This window comes from Electrophorus electricus, unplaced genomic scaffold, assembly GCF_041902795.1.
Source record: "Electrophorus electricus isolate QZ-2024a unplaced genomic scaffold, ASM4190279v1 Scaffold239, whole genome shotgun sequence".
Taxonomy (NCBI): Eukaryota; Metazoa; Chordata; class Actinopteri; order Gymnotiformes; family Gymnotidae; genus Electrophorus; species Electrophorus electricus.
In genome coordinates, this window is record NW_027658519.1 from 1 (window position 1) to 24693 (window position 24693).

The 24693-nt window shown below is 44.7% G+C and overlaps 2 protein-coding genes across 4 annotated transcripts; both read left to right on the top strand.

Moving 5' to 3' along the window:
• Nucleotides 1-3: 3 nt before the first annotated feature.
• Nucleotides 4-3120, top strand: LOC145655361 (transmembrane protein 218-like; the record flags this gene model as incomplete). The annotated part of the gene is made up of 2 exons (XM_081708996.1): nt 4-69; nt 2207-3120. Coding segments are annotated over 2 exons (201 nt in total), but the record flags the coding sequence as incomplete, so codon positions are not given.
• A 4176-nt stretch (nt 3121-7296) lies between these two features.
• On the top strand, nt 7297-24474 carry LOC145655363 (roundabout homolog 4-like). Of its 3 annotated transcripts, none has more exons than XM_081709000.1 (19): nt 7297-7613; nt 11876-12202; nt 13098-13255; nt 13601-13721; nt 14433-14571; nt 14755-14882; nt 15035-15150; nt 15507-15738; nt 15982-16103; nt 16483-16654; nt 16758-16952; nt 17034-17076; nt 17287-17387; nt 17798-18118; nt 18959-19063; nt 20156-20294; nt 21067-21306; nt 21719-22059; nt 23622-24474. In XM_081709000.1, the coding sequence occupies exons 1-19, from the start codon at nt 7403-7405 to the stop codon at nt 23861-23863; spliced, it is 3453 nt and encodes a 1150-aa protein (XP_081565126.1). In that variant the 5' UTR covers nt 7297-7402; the 3' UTR covers nt 23864-24474. The 3 variants fall into 3 exon arrangements, with proteins under 3 accessions (XP_081565126.1, XP_081565124.1, XP_081565125.1); XM_081708998.1 differs by lacking the exon at nt 7297-7613 and adding an exon at nt 9978-10272; XM_081708999.1 differs by lacking the exon at nt 7297-7613 and adding an exon at nt 9978-10272 and having other exon boundaries at nt 21722-22059.
• Nucleotides 24475-24693: the final 219 nt, after the last annotated feature.

Sequence of the window (24693 nt, forward strand, 5' to 3'; positions counted from 1 at the left end):
ACCGTCACCTTGATCCTTGTGCTTTTCCCCCGTGCCCCTGAAGCGCCGTCCTCTGTTAAAGAAACCGAGGTCAGTATAAGCCCTTCGGAAACGTAGATTGCATACGGTCTTAAAAGTTGCAAACCAATTAATCCTAACCCACACATTTAATATTTCATAAGAACAAAAACAACGTATTTTGTCTTGACTGTTATTTTAATTTGTTCCTTATGAAATTAACTTAAGAGTATTTATCCTATCCAGCAAGCCAGTGCAACAATTTTCTCACACACAAAGGTCCAGTACTACACAGAGGATGCAAGCCAGTAGCACAAACAATTACCTTGATCCAATTTTGTCTGTAAAATTTGCACGGATGTAAACTAAACTGAAAATAATCCTGTGCTGTTGGAATCCTCGGAATTCTGTCAGCACTGAGGTGTTTCAAATAGCTCGACACAATGCATCTCTTATCAAACACAGACTAACGTTAAGTTGTGAAGCGATTTCTAATTGTCGTGCTGGTTGAAATGCAAAGTGTTTGTGTTTGTGTATGTTTATGTGCACACGTGTGTGTGTTTAACACAAAGTCCTGGTGTCATTTATATCTCTCCTGCAGCGAAGTAGCACAAACATAGCAGTATTTCTCCCCAGTTTGTCTCTGCCAAAACCACTGCAACTTACGGCCAAACTGTCCCTCACACACATAGACAAACCACACTGTTTACCATTCATCTCAAGATTAGACCAGCAAATGCAACAGAATATTGTTAACCGGGGAAAAAATTTAACGCTTTGAAAAATTCACAAGGCTTAAACAATATGGCTTCTTTTTAGTGCCACCAATGGGGTCACTAAACATATTTGTAGGTTCATTTGCAATTCATGACAAAGTATTGACATCATATTGTAAGATTCATGGAGGCTTTTGCCATGGTGCTGCCGATTTAGCTCAGGTTCCTCCTTCCATGTCCTCACTATGATTTTTATGTGCTTCCCCTAAAAGAAGCACAGCTAAGGATGAAAGATTTAGGTGACTGCTGCTTGTCAGGGGTTAATGCAGAACGGGTGAACGCAAAGCAAGGTGCTCGGGTTACAGAATTGAGGGCAATGCGTGCGTCTTTATACTTGAAAGGTGGAGAGCAGTATTTACTGTTCCTGACTGCAGAGCAGCCTTTCTTCAGGCTAAGTGCACGTGGGAGCTAAGCTCACTGGGCTGTGAAGGATGCCTGACGCCACCGGCCTGTCCTGCCGCTCACTGTTAGGTTTGAGCAGATCGCCCAGTCCTTCTGATAAGTGGTGGTCTGCTGTATAAGAAATGGCTAAGCCTTCACTGTTGTACAAAAACATATCACAGTGCCAATTAGGCCAGCCCCAAACAGGAGCCGGGCACAGCGCGCTCGACGCCACATTAATAAAACATGGCCTCCGCTCTGTGCTTCGCTAGCCGGCTAATTGGCAAATTAGAAAGTGAGATGCGTTAAATGAGAGAACACTGCATTCACTGGAGACGCCACCCTCCCCCATTCTCTCTCTCTCTCTCTCTCTCTCTCTCTCTCTCTCTCTCTCTCTCTCTCTCTCACACAGACTCCCTTCATTTCCCTGGCCTTCCCCCTCTCTGTTATTCTCACACACACACAGGACTTGTTTCTTTCTGGCGTTTTCTCATTCTTGCCCATAGGTAGATGTGCTTTCCTCTGATCTGGCCAACATACATTAGCTGAGGCCTTAAGAGACAGGTGCTGCATTTAGTATTCATATCTTCTCCATGCAAAGCCAATTACAGTCCTGAGAAGATTCACAATCTAGAAAGCTTTTAAAAATGTGGATAGATTTTTTTTTTTTATGTGAAAAGCTTTTCAAAATGTAAGCGAGAACAATGTGTTATACCCATGTGTTATACCTATAATAGATGTGTAGTTTTTGTGAAATGTTTTTTTTTACTTTTCAGTATAATACAGACCTCCTTTTTTAAAGAACTCATTTAACTTACATGCATAAATGAATAAGTGACAAGTGTCTTTTTAATATGCTTTGTAAGTTTCCATCTCCTAGTGTTTATAACGTTGTAAGAATTGAACTGACCCGCACCCAGCTTTTCACAAAGGTGTTTTGCTGACCTCTAGTGGAGAAATTGCACCTGCAATTAGATCGCTGTCAAACTGGTATCAAGGCAATAAGTAAGTGATTCATACATTTCTAATGCAGCCCCTCTGCTGTGTTGCAGATACTGGACGCCTTCTTCATCGGCCGCTACGTGCTTTTGTCCGTAGTCATCGTGGTGTTCCTGGCAGCTCTCTTCATGCTATTACCCTTGTACCTCCTGGAGCCGGTGTATGCCAAACCCCTTAGAGCCAAGTAGAACAGGAACTGGCGCATCTCAGACCCCCACGCACACAGTGGGCCAGCCTGATGCAGCCCCCTCTCAGTGGGCCTGGCACCGAACAAAAGGACCCTACAAGAGGTTTCTGTGTTCCTCTCTGCTGTCCAAACCAGAAGGATCATCATCTGATCGTAGAGCACACAGAGACTATCAGTTAGATTGTTGTGCTGCACTGAAAACAATATGTATTTAACATGTTTGCCATTGGTTTACAATAAATGCGTGACATTTTTAGTAACTGATACATGCATGTTATTGTATAAGTGTGTAGTTATGAGTTATGGCGTCAGTATGTAGTTATGGAATGTGAAATGTGGCCTGACATGCTGGCTTGCTGACTGATGAAGCAGAGCTCCGTATCGTGCCTGTTCCCGACAGAACCCAGACGGGGTTGATCAGGTCTGCTCCATATTGACATGCTAATTTGGCCTCATGGAACTGTTCTTTAAAACGCCGTCTCGCTCTTCGCACAATGCGACGAAGGTACAGGCACCCAAGCTGGGCGCGTCAACAGAAACTCAAGCTGTGTGAGCCGATTCTTTGGATCGTAACAAGGCACTGCTCTGCGCACACTCATTATCAGACGTCTGCCTTTAATCTCATACGTTTTAAAGGGAAGCAAGACTTCACACTCGGGAGGTGGACATTATTATATTTGTTAATGCATATATGTCTCACGTACACAATGTCCCCACCACCTCATCAGGGAGCTTGTAGGCATCCAACAATGATTGTAAATAAATTGCATATTGTTCAGACTCAGCCTTAACAATTTGTCTGGTTTCACATTTGAGAGATATTAACATAGGTCCTGTCTAGTCATTTTGTTGCTGTGTGGTTCTAATTGCTCTATGGCAGATTAATTGAAGCTGCATTCTGTGAGCTTGAATAAGAAACTCTGCTCTCTATAATGCGTACCTCCCTACTAAGAGAGAATGTTTTCACTGTTGCTTTGAGTTGGACAGCAGTGTTTTCAGAGTTTTCCAGAGAATGAAGTCTGAGCCTGTAAACAACTGTCAGATCCTTTAAGCCCCATTGGAAAGGCTGCTAATCAACTAGCTGAAATGGTAAATAAACTGGAATCTTGCGCCTATCCAGACTGCCCTATCCTTTTACTATGAAAGGCTTGCGTGCAACATTTTTTTGTAATTATTGATACAACATAGTTCTCACATGCAAAGTTCCAATATAAATTAAAATATAACTCGGATATTCTACAGAGCACCCAAGTTATTCTACAGAAGATCAGCTCACCATGAAAATGTTTTTATGTGTTCTCTACAAATCAATCTCTCAGATATCTCTGTGTCGCCTCCATCCAGACCTGTGCACAAGTGTGACAGCTTATCTTATGTAGAGGAAGGGGGTGCAATATTTGGCTTCAGTGATGTAATCTATAACACCCCAGGTCTTCGCTGCCTCCTTTAAAAAGACGAAATGAAATGGGGGAGTTTGTTGGGACGTGCAGTGAAACACCAACCAGTGCGATGAAAGAGAGTCTAATGAATCAAATCCAATCCTATTAGTTCCAACCCACATCTCAACACAGGCTTTCTGCTGGATCTCTGGTGGAGAAAGAAGCAGGATGCTGGGTGCATGGATGGAGGGATGAACGGATGAATGGATCTCTGCATTGATGCAACAAGTTTCCCTGACAAACCTTCATGTTCACAGAGTCATGATTGTAATGTCATTATTGTAATTGCATTTGTGATTTGCAGAACAGACACACGGTCTCATACATTTTTAATTCAAGGACTGCGGTGCTACATGCATAGTTTGATGTGAGTGTGAGCAAAAAAAAGCCTTAGGTCATGTTGTAGACAACCTAAGCTTTAGTCTAATAGATCTATAATCGTTATGTAACAGACATTGTTAGTCACCAATATCAGTTCCACTTTTGAGTTCAATGTTTTTCTAATCTTACTGCAGTGTCTCCGGCATAGATCCTTGACTGGCTGTGTTTTGTTTTCTATCTTGCTCTCCTCATCCCTTTTTTCTCAGTCTCAGTAGGTTTTTCGTCCTCGTTGGGACACTCTCTCTCTCTCTGCAGGGAGTGGGAAAAAGAGGCAAACAAAGCGCCAGGGCCGCCGCGTTCACTGGGAGTCTGAGTGGGGGGCTTTGTGGCGCAGCCAGCTGGACACACAAAGAGGTGGGAGCGAGAGAGGGAGAGGGATTCCGGGATATAGGGGTGTGAGCCCGAGACATGGGTGTGAGCGCCGAGGTTTGGGGCACAGGAGAAGTATGAGAGAGAGAGGGGAGGGGCGGAGAAGGGAGGGAAGGGTGTGAGAGGAGAGTAGATCCTCCTTTGTGATCCACTCAAGCAGAACTCCTGCTTCCACACCCCTGCCCTCCTTTTCTCTGCATCTCTGTGGCCTGCTGGCCTGCTCAGGACTTCTTTTTTTTTTGGTCATAATCCTGGCCCTGAGAATTAGGAGCCCATGTGTCACACTTTGAGGCATAAGAAGACATCGAGGATCAGTTTTTACAATTCATATGGTAGCAAAATTGGTAAAAAGCTGATCAACAAACAGTACTTAGCATGACACTCTGTGATGAATGGTACACATGGGCCAAGGACTATGTACCCTTGCTATGTAAAACGCTCTGGCTTCTGGATAAGAATCTCTCTGTGGATCAAGAGAGAGGTCACAACCTCAGATAGATCACTAAAAGCTTGTGTCAAAGGTGATGTAAGATGTGCGCAGTCATATTGAAGTGCCGTCTGCGTGGGCAGGTGAGGTTAAACATGGGGAACTCGAGTCGATTGCCATTTAGATGACTTTGGTGATATTCCTTCACTTTCAACTTGAGGCTATTCTCGATGAGCGAGCAGGGGTTGACCAGGCAACAGCAGATGTGTTTTGGGGCCATAGAGGTGTGTATTTTCTCACTGTGTTACACTCCTGCTCCTTTTACTTACTTGTGTGAGAGGCACAAGGTGGCATTCCAGTCAAATGCATATCCACATCTCTCAGTCTCTCTCTCTCCAGAGGGGATTGCCCCAAGGCTCACACAGCTGGGCTACATATCAAGGGACAGTGCAGGCACTTTTAGACCCTCTTTGTCCAGCCCTGATGCCCTGTGATGGGTTGAAGAGTGGCTTTTAGGGTTCTCAACAGGGAAGTGTTGTATTATAGGGGGTGTTTACATTTATGGCATTTAGTTGACGCTTTTATCCAAAGTGACTTCAAATTATGACTGAGTATAACTTGAGAAATTGAGCGTGCCCAGTGGTGGCGGCTTGGCAGTGGTGGAGCTTGAACCAGCAACCTTTCAATTACAAGTCAAGTACCTTAACTACTGAGCTACCACTGCCCCCAGCAGTACCTGACCCACGCATGAAGAGAACAGAGAGGAATAATGTGGTCAGACCTGGTCAGCCAGTGGTAGTGGTGGGCACTGCATGCAGTGCAATTTGTTTGCTGCAGTTTTTCATTACTTTTATTTGGAACTTATCGATGTCCTTATATTATTGGCCATTGTAATGTTGTTTTCCTATTTCTTACAACTTATAAACTCAAAAGGGATCTAAATGTCATTATAATAACGTGAAACCTTTACGCACCACACCGCTATCATCTCTTTCTGTGAGAGCCAGACAAAATCAATGAGGATGAACCTAAAGTTTGTGTTACAACACTTTGTGTGGCCTACGGTCTGAAATTAGTCAGGGGCTTGTGAGTTTTAAACCCGGAACAGGTCAGGCCGGTTGGCCCAGCATGGTCCTTGTGTTCAGTGCGAGGTGAACAGCAGGCCTGGAGAGAGTGACACTGGCCCTGTCACTATGAGACTAATCGCTTTCTCTCTCCTGCTTGATTCTGACCACTCAGCCACAATGACGTACGAGCCTCATACTGTGCGAACGAGCAGGGACAAATTTGTCCTGTCTCTTTGCGCATAAGGCAAACGCTCTCAAGACTGTTGATGTTTCGCCACTGGTGAGCAGGAGGGAAAGGACCTCTTTTGTGACTTTCTCAAGCTCCTCTTCCCCTCGCCAATCAAGAGCTACAAGAATTCTGCTGTCAGATTAATTGATATGTTTTTTGGGTGAAAACCTAAATGGCACTCGCTTATCGCGGAACAACCTCGGCTTAACAATCGAGAACGTTCCAGTTTGCGTTAGCAATATCAGCTGCTCGGTGCAACATTTTCATCGGCCCGCGGAGATGAAAGGCGAGCGTAAGATAGAAAACCCGAGCTTGGAAACTGTGAATGCCCCGTGACAAAAGCAAGGCTTTTCACGCTAGTCGAGCCACTAAAGCCATTGGGGAGGTCAGTTCTGTTTGAAAACACTCCCACTCTGCCTCTCCCTGCCTCGCTAAGGCCTTTGAGGGAGTGGTGAGCTAGAGAAATGCAGGAGGGTGTCAAACTTCCCCAAGACTGTTGGCATGATAGAATTGCTTTTTTTTTTTTTTTTTTTTTAAAGGACTGTTTGATGTTTTAAGTGGGAGAAACTTTGGCATTGTCAAGGATTTGATCAGTCAACTAGTAGACACTTGATTAATGGAAGTGATCCTTCTCAGTAAAGGAGGGATGGATGTACCCGCCCCTCGCACTCGCGCTTACTCCACTGCTCCACGGCTCCTCTCCCCTGCTGGCCCCCAGGCCCGGCCTTGTTCTCTATCTGTGGACGTGCAGAACGAATGACACAGATGTTGTTGGAGGACACGGCTCCCCATCCCTCTCCTCCTCTCCTCCTCTCCCTCGCTCCCAGCATGGGGTCTCCAACTTGTTTTTCAATCATTGTTTCCTCTAACTTCTTTCCCAAAAGAAAACAGAAAGACTGGAGAAAGAGGAGTGGGAGAGAGGGGGAGGGAAAGTGAACACAAAGCGCTGGTGGAATATAAAGGAAAAAAAAAAAATTCTTTATAGCAATCTTGAAATATCTTAGTGCAGGTCTGCGGGTAGCAGCCAGGGAATGACTGGTCTGGGCTTGGCCTGTGCTGGGATGGCGTCTTAGGGGAAGCCCGCGTTTCTGATGCCATTGCAGAGTGCAGAGGCGACGGGTGTCCCAGAGAGGAGCTCCTCCATGTGAAGATGCAGCGCTCGGTATGGCTCCTCTGCCTCACATGGCTGTGCACCCGGGCGGAGGCGTCAGGCCGCTGTCGCTGCCACTGCACCTGTTTGCCTGAGGAACACCAGCTGCAGGTGGCGCGAGGGTTGGAGAGGTCAGAGGGCAAAGGGCAAGCTCACCATCATCTGGAACATGAGCTCCCCTTGCACAGGGACAGGGTTCACCGCAGGAGAGGTAAAATGTGAAGAATTTCTTTGTTACTTTTTGGACTTTCATTCAGCATTCCAGCAATTTCATGGTCCCTTGTAGCCTCCGGTTCGTTTAGCCATACTACCTTCTGATTTTGTCTATAATGAGATAAGGCAACATTTATCATTTTAGCTTCTTATTTTTGTCCTTTTCCCTGCCATGTTTTACATTTCAGCAGTGGATTACATCACAGTTTTTCTTTGGTGTTCATTATAATAGAACAACTGAAAAGATTGAAAAGATTATTTGCATGAATTAAGACGTGCACAGTTCCCACTTTGATTAAATTGCATTTACCAGTCTCTGTCAGCAATGTCATGGTTCTGCTTATGCAAAACCTTTGAGGAGAATGCCTTAGTGAGGCATGAAAGACAACTTCATAGAAGTTGACAAATTATTTCTCCTTTAAATGATTCAGAATTTTATATATATATATATATATATATATATATATATATATATATATATATATATATATATATGTATGCCATTCAGTACCATTTGTGTTTTTACATTAAATATAGTTGTGGACATATACTAAAAAAAAGTGTTTGAAATGCTGGGATGTGACTGCAGCAAGTGCATTTGGAAGACACTGGCACAGTAATGATGGGTGAATTTTCCACCTTAGCTTAATAGAGATATTTATTTGACCTGTGTAGAAAATGCTGAACCACATAATACTATAGATGTATTAATAGTGAAGAGGGTTAATTTTAAGATGAATGATCCGCCCACCCCACCCCCCGTAGGCATATTATCCTAATAGTGGTTACGTTCAAGACGAGTAACACCAATTACCAAAAAGAAACCATTTTAAAGTATATCTCCTTTTCTATTCATTTTGGTTATTTCTTTCTTTTGTTACATTTGAACCACACTCAGTATCATTTGCGCTGTGATCTACTGCCCCTCGTAGAGATCACAAACTGACTTAAAGAGAATAATCTGTAGCATTTGCCATTTGGAAATCTTGGCATGTGGCAAATGGTTTCAGTTTCCCATGAATGGCTTGGCCTGTTGAGAATGCAAACTTGCTAGAATACAATATGTTTGCCATGAATAGTGCCATTCATAAAAATTTGCATTATAAAATACTCTATAAGAATATTGTTGCAAATTATTGCTCCAGACAGATTATCCTTATGTTAGAAAGAGGTTTCCTAGCTGGCACTTTTTGATTCTAGCCTGTTGTTAACATGTGAGAAAAAAAAAAAATCTGCTTGCTTTCTCTTTGGTGCCACTGAACAAATAAATCTTCTCTTCTTCAGTGGTTGTCTGATGTGCTGCTATGTCCTTTGTTGGCTCTGAAGGCTGGTCGATGTGTGGCCGATCAGGGCCGTGATCTCTCGATCAATACACGTCTATCACTGAAGGCCAGGGGCCTTTTAAAGGAACAATGGACTGTTCACTAAACAGCACTTTATTTAGGGCTTAGTTAGAGAGAAATGAACTGCTGCTGACTCTGTCTTTCTCCTTTTCTCTCTTCCTTTTTTCTTTTTGCCCTCTCTTTCCGCCTTCTTCATCCTCTCTCTGTCTATCCCCGCAGAAGCCATATTTTAAAAGGCTTAACAGTAACGAGGATGGGCGAAGTAATCTTTTGGGTTCATTTTTGTCACCTCTAAAGCCTTTTGAACAAGTGTTTTTGTAATAACTGGAGAAAAAACAAAAAACAAACTGAATAATGATCGTTTATATTGTTTCTGCTGAACATAGCCCAGAATATGACGAATACCCTAATTGATTATTGTTATGAATAGCAAAAAAAAATCAAAGATGTCAGAAATATCAAATCTAATGCAATTTCTAAAAGAGCTAAATAAAGAATACATTTGTTTTTCACTTGTTGCATTATAGATTTGTTCGCAAAGCTAATGGGCGTGCATGTTGTATAAAACAATTGTGTATAGCACGACATATTAATGATCTCAGCTTGTATCTTGGGGAGCTAGAGAGATTTCCTCGTATTGTTTTGTAGCCGGGAGGTTCTCTGATTTCCTGCTCTGCTTTTCTGTTTCTGTGTGACAGTGCATACATGTCAAAACTGCTGAAAACACAACACTTTTATGAAGTAATTAAGTAAATAGATACGAATAGATTTCTAAACGGTTTTAATGTTTAGGTTTGTAGAATACTCCCTTGTTGCTAGCTTTTTTTTTTTAAATAATAAATTGGTCAGCATTTAAATCAGCGTGATTCTGTGAAACAATGTCCGGACTGACAAAGACTTACATTTAAACCTATTTTACTAGTGAATGATTCGAGGTTTCACATCACCAAGTTGCCGACAGGAGAGTAAGTGCACCACTGAACTGTCACCTTTCCCCGGAGTGCTCCGGGTCAGCAGGGAGTGTCCCAAACGCAAATGGCGCCTTGACGGGAGTGAAGACCGTTAAACTTACTATTAACGGACCTCGGAGCTTTACTTGATGTTATGATGGTGATCAGAGGAGTCCGCTAAAGCTGAATCAATGCTTATTTTTTGGAAAATTACTCAATATTGCTGCGTCCCGAAGGTTTCAATGGAACTGGACGGTGTTTATTAGTTCTGTTTAATCTAACTTTCCATACGGTTTCCATATAATGAGAGGGACTCCGATTTTCAGGATGTGTTTGGTTGTCGTGGTTGTCCGGTACCTTCAAGGTAAGCAGAGTGTGTTGTATCGTTGTTATATCACAGGTTTTAAGCTGTTTTATGTAACCTACTACACAAGACGACAGGTAGCCCCATATTCCTTACAGTTATGGAGAGCATCCTAAAGCTAAAATTACTTAACATCTGCTATACTTGGTTTTTAAATACAAATCACTATTGTTTCCAGCAATTACATTTTTATTTCAGTGGGAGTCTTATTGAGCTTTTATTTTAATGTTTTTACTGAAATAATAGATCAGACAGCAGTAAGAACAGGGTCTCAGGGTAGTTAAATAAATGTATGTTTTTTGCTTCCATTGATATGCCTTTTCTCTCTGGATTAAACACTTGATTTCTGTACATTGTAGGCAGTCAGTTTGTAATGGCTCAGTGAATTTTTTAGTGTTGAGAACCACCTGCTGAGTTTCAGGGGAGGGCCTGTAGTGACATAACGTGCAACCGATTAGGAAAATGCCAGTTTAATATCTAGTAAACACAATGTAAATGTTTGTTTTTTTATGTATATTGTGGACTATAAAGCTAATCCTTTAGGTTTATCACCTCATTTTAGAAGACGTTGATCTAATTTAAATTTTTTGTTCAGGGCTTTCCTGAAATTCCTTTATCCAGTAAGATTTACAACAGGGTTATAGGCTGTTACTTTCCGCTTTTTCAGGAAATAGTTGCTCATGAGACAATAGAAATGTTTTTCTAGCTGAAGACAGATTTGCCAAGAATGTGAGTATCTCCTTCCAGTCTACCACTGCAGAGGCTCTTCTGCCTGACTGACATGGATTGCGTTGAACTCTTGGATGTAGCACTGCAAACAGCATCGAATGCACCTTTAAGACACAGTAAAATGTTTTTTAAAATAAAATCAGCCTGCAGCGTAAGAAGCGGTGAAACATAACCTGGTGACCTGTTACCTTTCGAGTGATTTTTTTGTTTTTCAAAAACAGGGGCTCTGCAAGACAATTGCTTCCAGGGTCATACTGCAAAATTCAGTAGAGTGTGTGGCATTGTTCGACAGACACACATCTCGATGATGTGATTGGCGTGTTTTGGCAAGCATGTGTAAAGGGGCCATTGTAAGCAGGCCAGTTCTAGCAGTGGCCCTGCTTGAGGGGGTCTGCACACAGGTGACGGATGTCCTGCCGGTTTCTGACTGTGTTTAGCAAAGGCCCTTTGTTCTTCACGTACGTGAACACAGGAATGATCTCTTTTTTCCTGGCTCATGCAGGAAATGGTTCCCTCTTGTACTCATCGACTGGTCTTCAACAGCATGCATGCCGCACTTCCGTTCAGTACCATCCAAGAATAGCAACTGTTTGTGTTGTGTTGGCAGCATTGTTGACATGGCAGTGCGTGTTCCCTAAGTAGAAAACCTCCTTCTCTTTGGAAAATGTATTGAGTACCATTAGTATCTGGAGATAGCATGTATCCATCACTTCTTACACATACAGCTCCTACAGTGATAAGTGACACTTGTAACCAGAGACTTGGTGTGATAATCTGTCTATACAATGAGTTGTGGGTTTTTTTTAATAAGTGTTCAGTGTTCTGCAGGCATAAAATAACAGAAATCGAAAGTTACTCTTCCTGTGTTCTTCAGGTTCCAGGCTGCGTGTGGATGATGGGCTCCCCCGTATTGTGCACCACCCTGCTGACGTGGTGGTGCAGGTTGGGAATCCTGCCACGCTGTCCTGCCGGGCCGAGGGGAACCCCCAACCCTTCATCCAGTGGCTCCGCAATGGCGTACCGCTGGAGCCGGAAAGGATGGAGGGCCAGTCGGGACCCATCGTCCTGCCGGAGGGCAGCCTCTTCTTCCTCAGGGTCACCTCTGGGAGGAAGAGTCAGTCCCACGAAGCTGTGTACACTTGCGTGGCTCGCAACAGCATCGGAGTTGCCACCAGCCGCAACGCCACCCTGCGCATTGCAGGTGATGTTTCGAGCTTGGCTTCCTTGCTAATGTCACTTTGTTTTTTCTGCTTCCAAAACGGCAAAGATCAATCAGTTCATGTACAGTCTATACTGCCGTTTAATATCGCTTATAATGTATGGTTTATATAATAAAAGTTTTATAATAAACCAGAAGCCCAAAAGTCTATTTTAGTTACGCTATCACTGAGAATGAGGCTGGTTGGCTGTGTCTCACTGTGCATCAGTGATGCTGTATTCTCCAATGCCCTTTCCTTGCTCGTCTGCCTAATCAGGCAAGACAAAAATCAATTATCTTAAACAGCATCGATGACCACTTAAAACAGGCATAAAAGCCAGAGGTCAGAGGTGCTCAGGGGAAGCGGAAGCTCTGAAGATAGTAATATGAGGCTGGGTCAGACACCAAAGTTTACCCCCTCCCCCGGGCAAACAGAGCACTAATTGAGCTGTAACTGCGCACCTTGTTTGCAGCTCAAAGAGACTGTGGTCCACCACATTCCACAGCACGGAGCCGGCAGAAATGCCATACTGATGTCCGTAGACAGCACTTTAGGCTAGAAGCCTTTTCTGGTGAATGCTGCATCAGTATTTGGAAATATCAGCATTTCTATCACAATACATCGAATACTGTGGAAAATGTAGTATTTCTCTCTTCTTATGCTTTTGTGCCACATATTGCAATCCCACAGACAATTTGACAGTCGGCTATTAATTTGCACACCCTTAGGAGCAGGACTGCCTCTTGGGTGACTGGTAGTGTATTCAGTTAGTGGCAGCTCAGGGCTGTGCCTGTCTGAATCCTCTACACTCATCGCAAGGATGGCCGTGTCAAAAGCCCTCCAGACACCCATATTTCCATGAAACAGGGACACTGACAAGGTTGTTCTGGTTCCTAGCTCTCCGCGACGAGTTCCGCGTGCATCCCAGCGATGCTGAAGTAGCCCTGGGTGAGGTGGCCGTGATGAACTGTAGCTCGCCTATAGGATACCCTGAGCCCAACGTCACCTGGAGGAAAGATGGCGTCCTCATCAACAGCTCAGATGAACATTACACTGTGAGAATTCTATATTATTACATTTACATTACTATAACTGCAGTGATCCACATTTTTGTTGTGTTAAATTTTAGGATTTTTTGCTACCAGCTGTTTCCCAAGTTTGTTTCATTGCATCGTCGCACGTATTTGGTTAGGCCTTGACAGATTTTGCCGCTTGTCAGTAGAGGGCGCTAAAACCAAACAGTTCAGTAGTAGCAAGGCTGCTAAACTAAAGCTCTAGTATACCCTCTGAACAATAGAGTGAAGACTGACGCATCAGCTTCTGATAGGAGTGCAGGGGAGCATTAATATTCCTGTGATTATCTCCCCTTCTGTTCTTTCTTTCTGTTTTTTGATGATCAGGAACTCAGTGGGAAGCTGATAATAGCACCAGCTCATAAACAGGACTCTGGAGTTTACGTGTGTGTCGCCTCCAACATCGTAGCTGTTAGAGAGAGCAGAGCAGCCAGGTTAACAGTCCTGGGTAAGCCACAGATTCTAATCTTTATAGTCCTTTATAATCCCATTAATACTTCTAATAGTGATACATAACCAACTACATAACCAAACATCTCAGCTTCTCAAGAGACGCCCTAACTGTGTCTGTGATCAAAAATTATTCAAGTCTTATTCACATGTTATTTACACTCAGTAGTCACTGTATTAGAAACACCTACCTTATACCTAGTCTCACTAGCCAGTTTTGTAGGTGCACATATAGTACTGTGCACATATTTTAGTTCGCCCAAGAATTTATGTTTAAAGCTGTTTATCAGAACAGGAAGTGTTTATTTGCTCAAAACACAAAGGTGGGGTGCTATAGTAAATTCATGTTTGTTTCTTCCTTTGAATTTTCTTTCCCACCCATCTTCATTATGCCAGAGATGTAGAATTATAGACTAACGCATCTGTTGGTATGTACAGTTTGCTAGCCACCCTCTACTCTCTACCTCTACCCACCGATGCCTGGGAATTTGTGTGGTGAACCGGTTGTTATCTGGACAGCATCACCTTTGACACTGTAGTATTTTTGTGGGCAGATCCTGCTTACAGATGAAGGATGGCTAATGCAAATTGTACATGACATGTGCATATGAAGGACTTCAGCCAGTTTCATAGTGATGTGATATGCTGCACTCTTTAAAAATGCGTGCGGGTCACGAGCTTTAGTAAGGCCTGGGTTTGGGCTTTCCAGAGAAGCCTGTGGTGCTGCTGGAGCCCCTGGATGTTTCCGTCAGGTTGGGCGAGTCAGCGCAGTTCTTCTGCCAGGCTCAGGGAGACCCTGTGCCCACCATGGAGTGGAGCCGAGCGCAGGGGCCGCTGCCCAACGGCAGGTCAGGAACATGCGCCCATGTAGTTACACACACACTGATTTGCACCACACAGTCCAATGCATTTTATCCGAACTTGACTTTTGAAATACCATAGGAAACATATATTTTTTATGTTCTATTGGTGTTGAGCTTTACGGTGCAGCTATTTATGAGTGTTATCTTTACCTTGTATAACGGTGTTAGGTATTTGGTTAATCCAGACCACAGTCTTCAGATCCACTATGTGACGTTTCAGGACGCAGGCAGGTACACCTGCACTGCGGCCAATGCCGTAGGTGTTGCGACAGCCAGTGCTCAGCTGTTTGTGGAAGGTAAAAGATTAATATGATTATTGATCATTGTCATGAACCCTGGCCGACAGCCTGGTTTTTACTTAACTTCATGCATGAGGTGCATTTGACAACGTTCCTGTATGTATAGTGAAAGCACATTAGTGGACCCGCTTGGGCTCTGTGTGCTGCAGATGGAACCAGCAGCAGCCAGAGGGACCTGCATAGGGAGTTGTCTGCTCTGCGCATCACCCTGGAGAACGTCACTGTTCTGAGAACTGCCACCAACCTGTCCCAAGTCATATGGAAGGTCATTTGCACACTATGCTCCTCATTACATAGCTGGCACCAGGTTTAGAGGTCACTGATTAAAGACCACCTATACAGACTGTAAACCCAGAAGGTCAGGGAGAAAATAGCATCGCATAGCCTATTTTGTTATTGATCACAAAGCAAGGAACGCACTTAATAATAGAGTTATTGCTGCAATAACTTCTGTCATTTTGCGAGTTATCTTTATCTTACCGTAATAAAATTCAGAAGACTCCATAACTGGATTTATTCAGCCCCTCAGATTTCCATTCATAAACAGATGTCTGAAACAACAGACACTTTTTTTTTTGGGAGAGACGTATTTCTTTAACGTGCTCTGTTTCTCCTTGTCAGCTTCAGTCTTCGTCCCCCCAGCTGCACTACCTGGAGGGGTTCGAGGTGCTCTACCGTTCCCTGCTGCCTGCCAGTTCAGACTGGGCTGCTCACAAAGTGACCGGGCCCGCCCTGCAGGCCAGCGTTGGACCCCTGAAGAGGGGCTACATGTATGAGTTTAAAGTGCGGCCCTACGGGAGTGATCTGTACGGCAGAGAGAGCAACACTCGGCACCTGAGAGTGCCAGAGACAGGTGCGTTCAAGAACGCCCTCGCCAGTCGGGACATGGGTCACTGGTTGGCAAATAAACTAAAAAAAAAGCAAAACAAAATAAAGCAACAAAAAATAAATACATTAGCGACAAAGAATGTTATAGTAGATAGTAGTCTTTTGCAGCAGTGCTGAAAAGATATTTAAGTTCTATTTACACAGCGTGGATAGCGCTGAATGGTTCTGAAAGTTTTGACTGCAGTATAGTTATACCGGATGTCCACAGTCCCCAGCGCACCTCCTCAGGGCGTGTCTATAACCGTGCCTGCTGACCGTAATGACACAGCTTACTTGAGCTGGGAGCCCCCACCTCACGAGGCTCACAATGGGATCATTCGTGGATACCAGGTAACACCCCTGCGTGCACACATACACACACACAGTCTTTCTCAGGTAGCACAGAGAAACCCTACCTTTAATCTGAACAAGTCATGTGTGTCCTATTGTGTTGACTGTCATCCTGTAATGGGAGGCTGGCGGTAATGAAGAGCCAGAGCTAGACTGGTCGTTCAGGTCTGTGCCTTGGGCTCCGGGTGGCAGCTCATGGTCAGTACACTTCAGTGGTTTAGGTTACCGAGACCCTGTCATCATCCCGTGATTCCATCAGCGATACTTCAGCTGGTTCCTCTCCGGCATGGCTCAGAGCAAGCCCTATTTCAAGATCTGTCTGTTTGGTAGCTCAGAGGTGCTGGTTGTTGTCTGTGTCCAATGTGCTGTGTGTCCTCAGGTGTGGTGTATGCAGGAAGAGGAACAGCAGTCCCTGAACTGGACGGTGAACAGTGGGACACATTTCCTGGAGATCAGCCCCCTGCAGACTGGCAGGCACTACTGGCTCCAAGTAGCAGCAGTCAACGGGGCAGGTGTCGGAGCCCAGAGCAGCCCATATAAACTGCTCTTAGGTATACCCATGCATACAAATCTCTCCTTGCATACACTGACATATACTGTCAATAATATAACTGGATATACTGACAATATTGTTTCTTTATTTCTTTTTTTCAGAATCAAAGGAAGAATCAACTCCGTATCAGAAAAGTGCAGTGAATCTCTCAGAAGTGTTGGCGATTATGAGGGAGCCTGTATTTATCGGCATTGTTGGCGCCCTCTTGTGGTGTGTGCTGATGGCTACAGCTGCTTGTCTCTACCGGAAACATGTCAGATCAGCTAATCTTGGAGGAGGAGATCACAAAACAGCAGGTTAACACCAGTATTTGCATTTGACTACAGCATTTTATTCATATTTTAAGTATAAATGATTAAGTTTAAATTTGTTTCTAGGTTTATACCAACTCGCTAATGAGGACCTCATCATCAAGCACAGGTAATACGTATTCTTTATTTTTCATAAGACATATTCCTTTTTGTAATCACAGGTAAAAATATAATCAGATAACTTTCAGAGCCAATATTTTACCTGGTTGTGTGGTCTTTGACATGGGGAAATTTGGTGTTTTAAAAGCTTATTAGCATGCCAAGCAGAATTCCTTTGGCCGGTCTTTAATGGTGGAATGACTCTGGTTCTCTTTGCCAGAATGGCAGTGCCAGATTCTCCATGGATCTCAGGAGTGTGGAAGCCTGCCTCTAGCAGCGAGCAGTACCAGAGCCAGGAGACGGTAGACCTTAGGAGAACCAGTGAGTCAAATCCCACGATCCACTTTCCAGCAGCACAGGCATTGCTACACTCACCTCTGCTTCCCAAGGTCAAATTTTCCCTGTTTGCAAGTGTCCAAGTATTTATGTACCCTGCAGTCCTTCTTCCCTACAGTGGTTACTAGACATTACTTCTAATCTTTTTGTAACAAGCCACGTGACTAGCCATGTGACTTTTCAACGGGTAACATAAAATCTAGAAGCAAAACCCTCAACTGTTACTTTATGTCCTTTTTATGTGGATATTGAGTCAGTCATTCTGTTACAGCAGAGATGTCCTCTGAATTGCAGTCCCTTCTACAGGTTTTAGTTCATGTCTGTAGGCCTCACCACTGAAGATAATGAGAGGTGTTATGTGAATGTGTCCTGCCTGTCTTGCCATGTTTTGACAGCCTTACCCATAACTGCAAGACAAGAGCCAAGCCCCCCCGAGCTAGCTGTTCCTATGGTGCAGGACAACTGTGGTCTCTACGGTACCTTCTACGTGGATCTGACCACCAGTGGCCTGAAGACGTTTAACAGTCCAACTCGATGCCCCAAAATGGCCCACCACAGCATGCAACCTCAGAGCGCAGAGACTGTATGCATCTCTCAGCCTGTTGCCAAGGCACCAGTCACCAGGATGGGGCCAGTGGTGCCATGGAAACGGGCTCTCCCGGCGCAGCCCAATATGGGCATTTTAAAGGAATCCTGGGAGAAGAACTGCAAGCGAGGTGAAAGAAGCTATAAGCGTCAACAAAACACATGAACACATTACTTTTCATAAAAGTGTTATGTATGCCTGTTTGTCCTTTGCTCTCTCTCCCTCTCCCTCTCTCTCTCTCTCCCTCTCCCTCTCTCTCACTCTCTCTCACTCTCTCTCTCCCTCTCCCTCTCTCTCTCTCTCCCTCTCCCTCTCTCTCACTCTCTCTCTCCCTCTCCCTCTCTCTCTCTCTCCCTCTCCCTCTCTCTCACTCTCTCTCACTCTCTCTCTCCCTCTCTCTTTCTCTCACTCTCTCGCTCCCTCTCTCACTCTCTCTCACTCTCTCTCTCCCTCTCCCTCTCTCTCTCTCTCCCTCTCCCTCTCTCTCACTCTCTCTCTCCCTCTCTCTTTCTCTCACTCTCTCGCTCCCTCTCTCTCTCTCTCTCTCTCCCTCTCTCACTCTCCCTCTCCCTCTCCCTCTCCCTCTCTCTCCCTCTCTCTCACTCTCTCTCCCTCTCCCTCTCTCTTTCTCTCACTCTCTCTCTCTCCCTCTCTCTCTCTCTCTCTCTTGCTCCCTCTCACTCTCTCTCTCTCTCTCTCTCTCTCACTCTCTCTCTCTCTCTCTCCCTCTCTCTCCCTCTCTCTCACTCTCTCTCCCTCTCCCTCTCTCTTTCTCTCACTCTCTCTCTCTCCCTCTCTCTCTCTCTCTCTCTTGCTCCCTCTCCCTCTCTCCCTCTCTCACTCTCTCTCTCTCTCTCCCTCTCTCACTCTCTCTCTCACTCTCTCTCCCTCTCTCTCCCTCTCTCTCTCTCTCTCTCTCTCTCTCTCTATCGCTCTCTCTCTCTCTCTCCCTCTCGCTCTCTCTCTCTAGAGCTGCATGCAGTGAACAGTGCTCCGCAGGTGCCCATGCATCAGCAGGCCTTAGTGGTACACAGCGCCACTACCAACCACGGGCACAGGCTGAACCATCACCCAGGTACATGCTCGCTATGGATTAGCTATGGAACTGCGCACATAGATACGATGCTACTAAACTATCACAAGCAAAAGAAAAAGGTGTAACGTGGCTCTAGATTAACTTTGAATGTAGCGTAAAAGGTCACAATGTATTTCACTAATAAACACAGTTGGATTATCATGACAGTTTGATAAATAATAGATATTTAGGTATTGTTCTGGATCTTACTCTTGGTTTCAAGAAACATAAAAATATGAGTCATACAAAAAAAGTTGTTTAATTTTAGAAACATTAGGAATTCACTCCTGGATCTTCTCATTTTGTTTACTGTATGTCCTGCTGGCCTCAGTAAAGCAGCGTGAATCACTTAACAGACAAGCTATCAACATTTTTTGGAGGACAGCAGAACAATTTCATCACTGTCATATAATCTATAAATGTATGACAAACAATCTAATATAATGATCAAATTATTTATCTATTTATGTATATGAATGCATATCATGCACCCCCATGCTGAGTGTCTGTGCAGCCTACAGGGGGCAGTGTTGTATTCCTCTACGAGCTACCACTTTTGCACAATCTGCCTTTTCAATTAAAGTCATGAAACAATGGAATGCACTCCACACTGAATTGAAAATGGGTTTTTATACGTTCTCTCATTAAATGAAAAATGTATTTGACGTAGCCAATCATATTTGCATTAATATAAACGGACCATTATTTGTGTGCTCATGTTGAGTTATAGCGATCTGCTTAACTGATCGTAGGTTGTATTGCATTGCTTTTGTAGTTTGTATTGTATTTTCTGTGTTTTTTGTATTAGTAATATATTTACCAGGCCAGGGACTGCACATGGAAATTAAGTAGTTAGCTAGCTCTGGTGCAAAACATCTTTACTCATTTTGTAGAAGGTCCCTGACAAAATAAGTAATCTATTCTTGTGCAATTCTTACCTGTATGCAGAACATTAGTGCCCGAATTATTGTATTTGATTTCCATTCTAACAAGCAGCTGGTTGATATATTTAATCATATCATGCCTTTTTGATTAACTACCTGTTAAACAAAGTAGAGTAAAAGATTAGCTGATTTCCCCTCTGCACTATAGGTGGGGTGTCAGAGCGGCCCAAGCCTTTCGGATCTCCCAGAATCCTCCACTACTCGGCCTCTCTGCACCTGGTGGATATGCTGCCCAGCCGGCCCCCACTGCCCGGGGATGACAGCCAGAGTGTCAGCTCCGAGGAGGGGTAACTAAGGCGACCGATCAGCACCTCTGCACTTTCTTCTGCATTGCATCACATTGGTTCCCCACAGGCTGACTGAACCAGTGCTGCAACAGCAGGAAGGTAGAATTAGAAAATTCTCAGTCAGCTATTCACCGTGGAGTTCCGGAGTCCCTTGGGGACGGCCAGAACGAGGAGTCTATCACGGTTGACTCTGCGTTTCCACACCATGGCGGTAGTACAAAGGTTTCTCATTGCTCAGATGCCTCAGCACTCTTTCACAGGTTACATCAGTGGGAGTTATTATAGCTGCCCTACAACTCCCCATGGAGCTGTCTGAACACTGATGTGTTCAGATCCCTGGATTATGGAGCCAGGTCCTGCCATCAGGCATTAATGGGAGAGGAAGACATAATTCCTCTCCCCCCGGCACTCTGTACCCGGACGTCCGTTCATCTCGTGGCCCGTGTAATGAACAGGGTGGGGAGCGGTACTGATTTGGCTTGTTAAATAGCATTAAAGGCTATACGTTTAAAATGCAGACTGTATTCACAGAGACTGAGGCCAGCTTGTCCTTAAGGGCAAACGTTACAACTGGAGACAAGGGAAATGAGTTAGGGAGCACTACATGGCAGTACAATACCACCTCTGAAACAAAATGATTGTGTCCACAAACAGCATGTTAACGTGCTTGATCTTGACTCTGGACCATCGCCCAAGCCTGGATACTGGATCCTGACTGGATCAACTGGGTAAAGTGTCATGTCAGTGTGTGATGACATTACCCTTTTCACAGGTCCAGCCGGTCCACCAGGCTGACGGTGGACGCCGGCTCTCTGCAGTCCGTGTGCACCGCGTCGGTTCTGCAGGGCCAGGGCACCATGGCGACAGGTTGCCCATCCCAGCGCAGCACCTCCTGCAGCCAGCTGTCCACCGCCTCCTTCTGCATGTCCACGGATGGCCACCAGGACTCCACGCCTGGCATGCAGGCCCGCCAGCACTGTCTAGAGCTCAGCCCCAAACAGCACAGACATGGGTGAGGGACTTGCACGCCCACAGACGGACATGCCTTATGATTTTTCCATCCGTCCATATCTAATTCCTAATTATCCATTTCATCTCTTTGATCCACTCTTGAGTGAAAGGGAAGGAGACAGAGGATAAGAAGGAATTTATAAAGGGAGCTTTGAGTGCTTTTTAGTGCAGCATGACAGTTGGTGTGAGGCCTGTTAGATGATATCAAGAACTGCCTGTGGCAGCTGATTGAAAGCATTTATGCATTAATGAAGGAAGTGAAATGTACGCTGAACTGTGCAGGTCAGAAAGTGGTCTGTTAATTAAATATTAGGCATTCGTGCGTAATGCTTTGAAAACAGCAGCTGCGAATGATCTAATCAACCGGGCGAATCGCCAGATGTTCACCAGATCTAATGTGTCTTCCTCATCAGCAGCCTGTCTGAGAAGTCTCCCTCTTTGTCTCGGACGTTCTCCCCCACACCCACTTTTGGCTACATCTGTGGGCCCTTTGACCGGGAAGTGGGAGACGTGGATGATGAGCAGGAGTCTCGGCCGACGGGACGCAGGAGGATTGCGCTGAGGAGCACGCCCTCCTCCTGCTACAGCGAATGGGAGGGCTCACTATGGAACGGGTGGGGCTCCGTCTCCGAGGGAAACATGCCGAGTGCGCGGGCGAGCATCATCAGCTCTTCAGATGGCTCGTTCCTGAATGACGCAAACTTCGCCCGCGTCCTGGCCATGACGGGAGAGTCCATGTGTGGGACTTTATCAGGCAGGAGACCATCTATTACTGTACATTTCCTCTAAATCGCTCTCTGTGTGTAAGGAAAGACTCTCAATATCCAAATGAGTCACAGTGATCCATTAACTGCAGCAAGGCCACCTGGAACGTAACAGCTCCATTTTCAAATTAACAGGGCAGTAACAAATTGCAATTGATCAGTGCAGTGCCAGTAGTTATATGCCCGTTGCTGAAAAAATAAAAACAGAATAAGAATCAGTCAGGTTTGGCCCAAAGAGGACAAGGCTGTTGTGAACCTTAATTTAGTAAAGTTCACAAGAGCCTTTCCTAAGGCAGAAACATTAAACAAACTGGTCTAGACTCAGAGGAGTAAACACATAAACAGGCTACTGTCAAAACCAGGAAGGCTTAAGGTAAGGCTATTAAAAACAAAAATGCTTGGACGCAATTGCAGTGTAAACCAGAGCAAGACTGTGCATTGAACGGTAGCCAGGGTAGAACTTGACCAGACCAGGAATGACAGCATGGGAGCATTAGCAACAGTATGGCTCGTATACAGTGTTGAGCACGTGCTTCCATAGCCCTGCTATGTAAACGGCGATAATCAGTCCTAATGGTACAATGTAAAAATTATACTAGAAAATAGCAATTGGCTTCAGTGTCCACTAGATGGCGAGGTCTTATCATTTTTTGTGTTATTCATGGGTACGCGAGGTCATTTCAAGACGTTTGTGTTGCTCTATAGTGTCAGCGCAGAAGCGTCCTCACCTTTTTGCATGTTTTATTGCAAACTCTGCTACGATATGCAGTTACTTCTGACATCATTACAGTTATTACTACCAAAGCCTCCACACACCTGCCTTCCATTAATCCACAGTGAGCATAGTTTATGGACAGGTTCTTACATCACCTCCGAATCAGTAGAGCAAGCAGTACCGTCGGAGAGATTAAATAGCTAATTAGACAGGTAGTCATTTAGACTGCATCTTAACACTAGAGATGGAGGATATATAGAGAGGAGGTTATGTGAAGAATGGGGGTAAATTGAGCTCGCTACTAACCTCTGCTTGTTGTTGTACCACCAAATCAATCACCCTTCTCGAAGGGGTCTAACTTCTTGCTGTCCCCCATTTGCCAAATTGTTTTTCTTTTTCCCTTCTCCAAGTGAGTACAGCCAGTGAAATTAAATGGCACAGAGAGTCATGTTTTAGGGGAACGAGATATTGATGGTTTGGTTAATCCCTTAAAATGTTTAGGACTCTTTCTCCTTATGGATGCAGGTTAGACATGCAGTGGTGGCACTGATGTTTGCATGTTACTTTTATCTAGGCTTTCGGTAAGTTATGCCGTGCGTGTGTGTGTGTGTGTGTGTGTGCGTGTGTGTGTGTGTGTGTGTGTGTGTGTGTGTGTGTGTGTGTGTGCGTGTGTGTGTGTGTGTGTGTGCGCGCGTGTGTTTGTGTGTGTGTGTATGCGTGTGTGCACGCATGTGTGTGTGTTTGTGTGTGCGTGCGTGCGTGTGTGCACGCATGTGTGTGTTTGTGTGTGCACGCGTGTGTGTGTGTGTGTTTGTGTGTGTGTATTTCTGACACCAGATTTCTCTCCGCCGGCGTCTCCCCTGAGCATGCGGTTCCCAACGCGGGACTGTTTCGGGGAGGTGGACCCCCTGCCCGTGTGGGACTGGAGTATGTCCTGGGTGGAGGAGATGGAGGCCCAGCTCCGATCCTCCAAAGAGACCAGAGGACCCGCAGTCTCTCCCCGCCGCGGCAGTGCTGAGTCCTGGGGAGAGCTGCCACACAGCCGGCCGAGCATTTACAACACAGCCTCACAGCGGTGATCCAGCTTGCCTCTCAGCTCTGACACAACAGCGCCCTACACGCAGGGCACACTGGCCCTGCCTTTCCCAGAATTCCTCAGACTCAGGCTTTTTTTGGGACTAAGGTTCCCAAAATCCCTTTTGGCAGCTTCTCTATCTGACTTGAATTGTGGTCATGAAAACTTTTTAAGAAGGTTTAGTAAACGTAACGAATGTGAGTTGCAAGGTTTTTGCGGTGCGTTATTCATGCTGAAATGAAAAGCACTATACTATAAACTGGTATTCTGAAATTACATGTAAATAGGTTGCTTTTATTTAATGAGCAGTATCATGCATACTGTTATGTAATAGCCATCTGAAAAGCACAGGAACTATTATACAGGTTTTTTTCATAAGCATGGATGAAACATGGACATCAGTTGAGATTTGATGCAAAATGAGAGCAAGTTAATAGAATTGGTAAAACTAAGGATAGAACAGTATCCCAACTCTTTTCTTAATTACATTAATATTACTTGTGTTTTGTTATGAATTTTATAGGTTGCCTTACTAAAATGTTACTTTACATATGTTTACTAATTCTGCTCCTGCTAAAGCCTTTGGTAATACAAATAAACTGTGCATCAGTGATAGCAAGGCTGGCTGTGTTCTCTTATCAAGCAAGAGTTTGCTTGTCCTGCGAACCCCATGTGTGTGCAGTTGTGAGGTGTTTCGGGCTGATTATTTGAGTTTGAGAGTGTGTGGGCTGAGTTTAGAAGCAGTGAATATTATTACAGGACTCTAATCCTTCTTACAAACAACCAGCATCAGCTCATACAACACTGGCACATGCCTGACACATACAGTACACA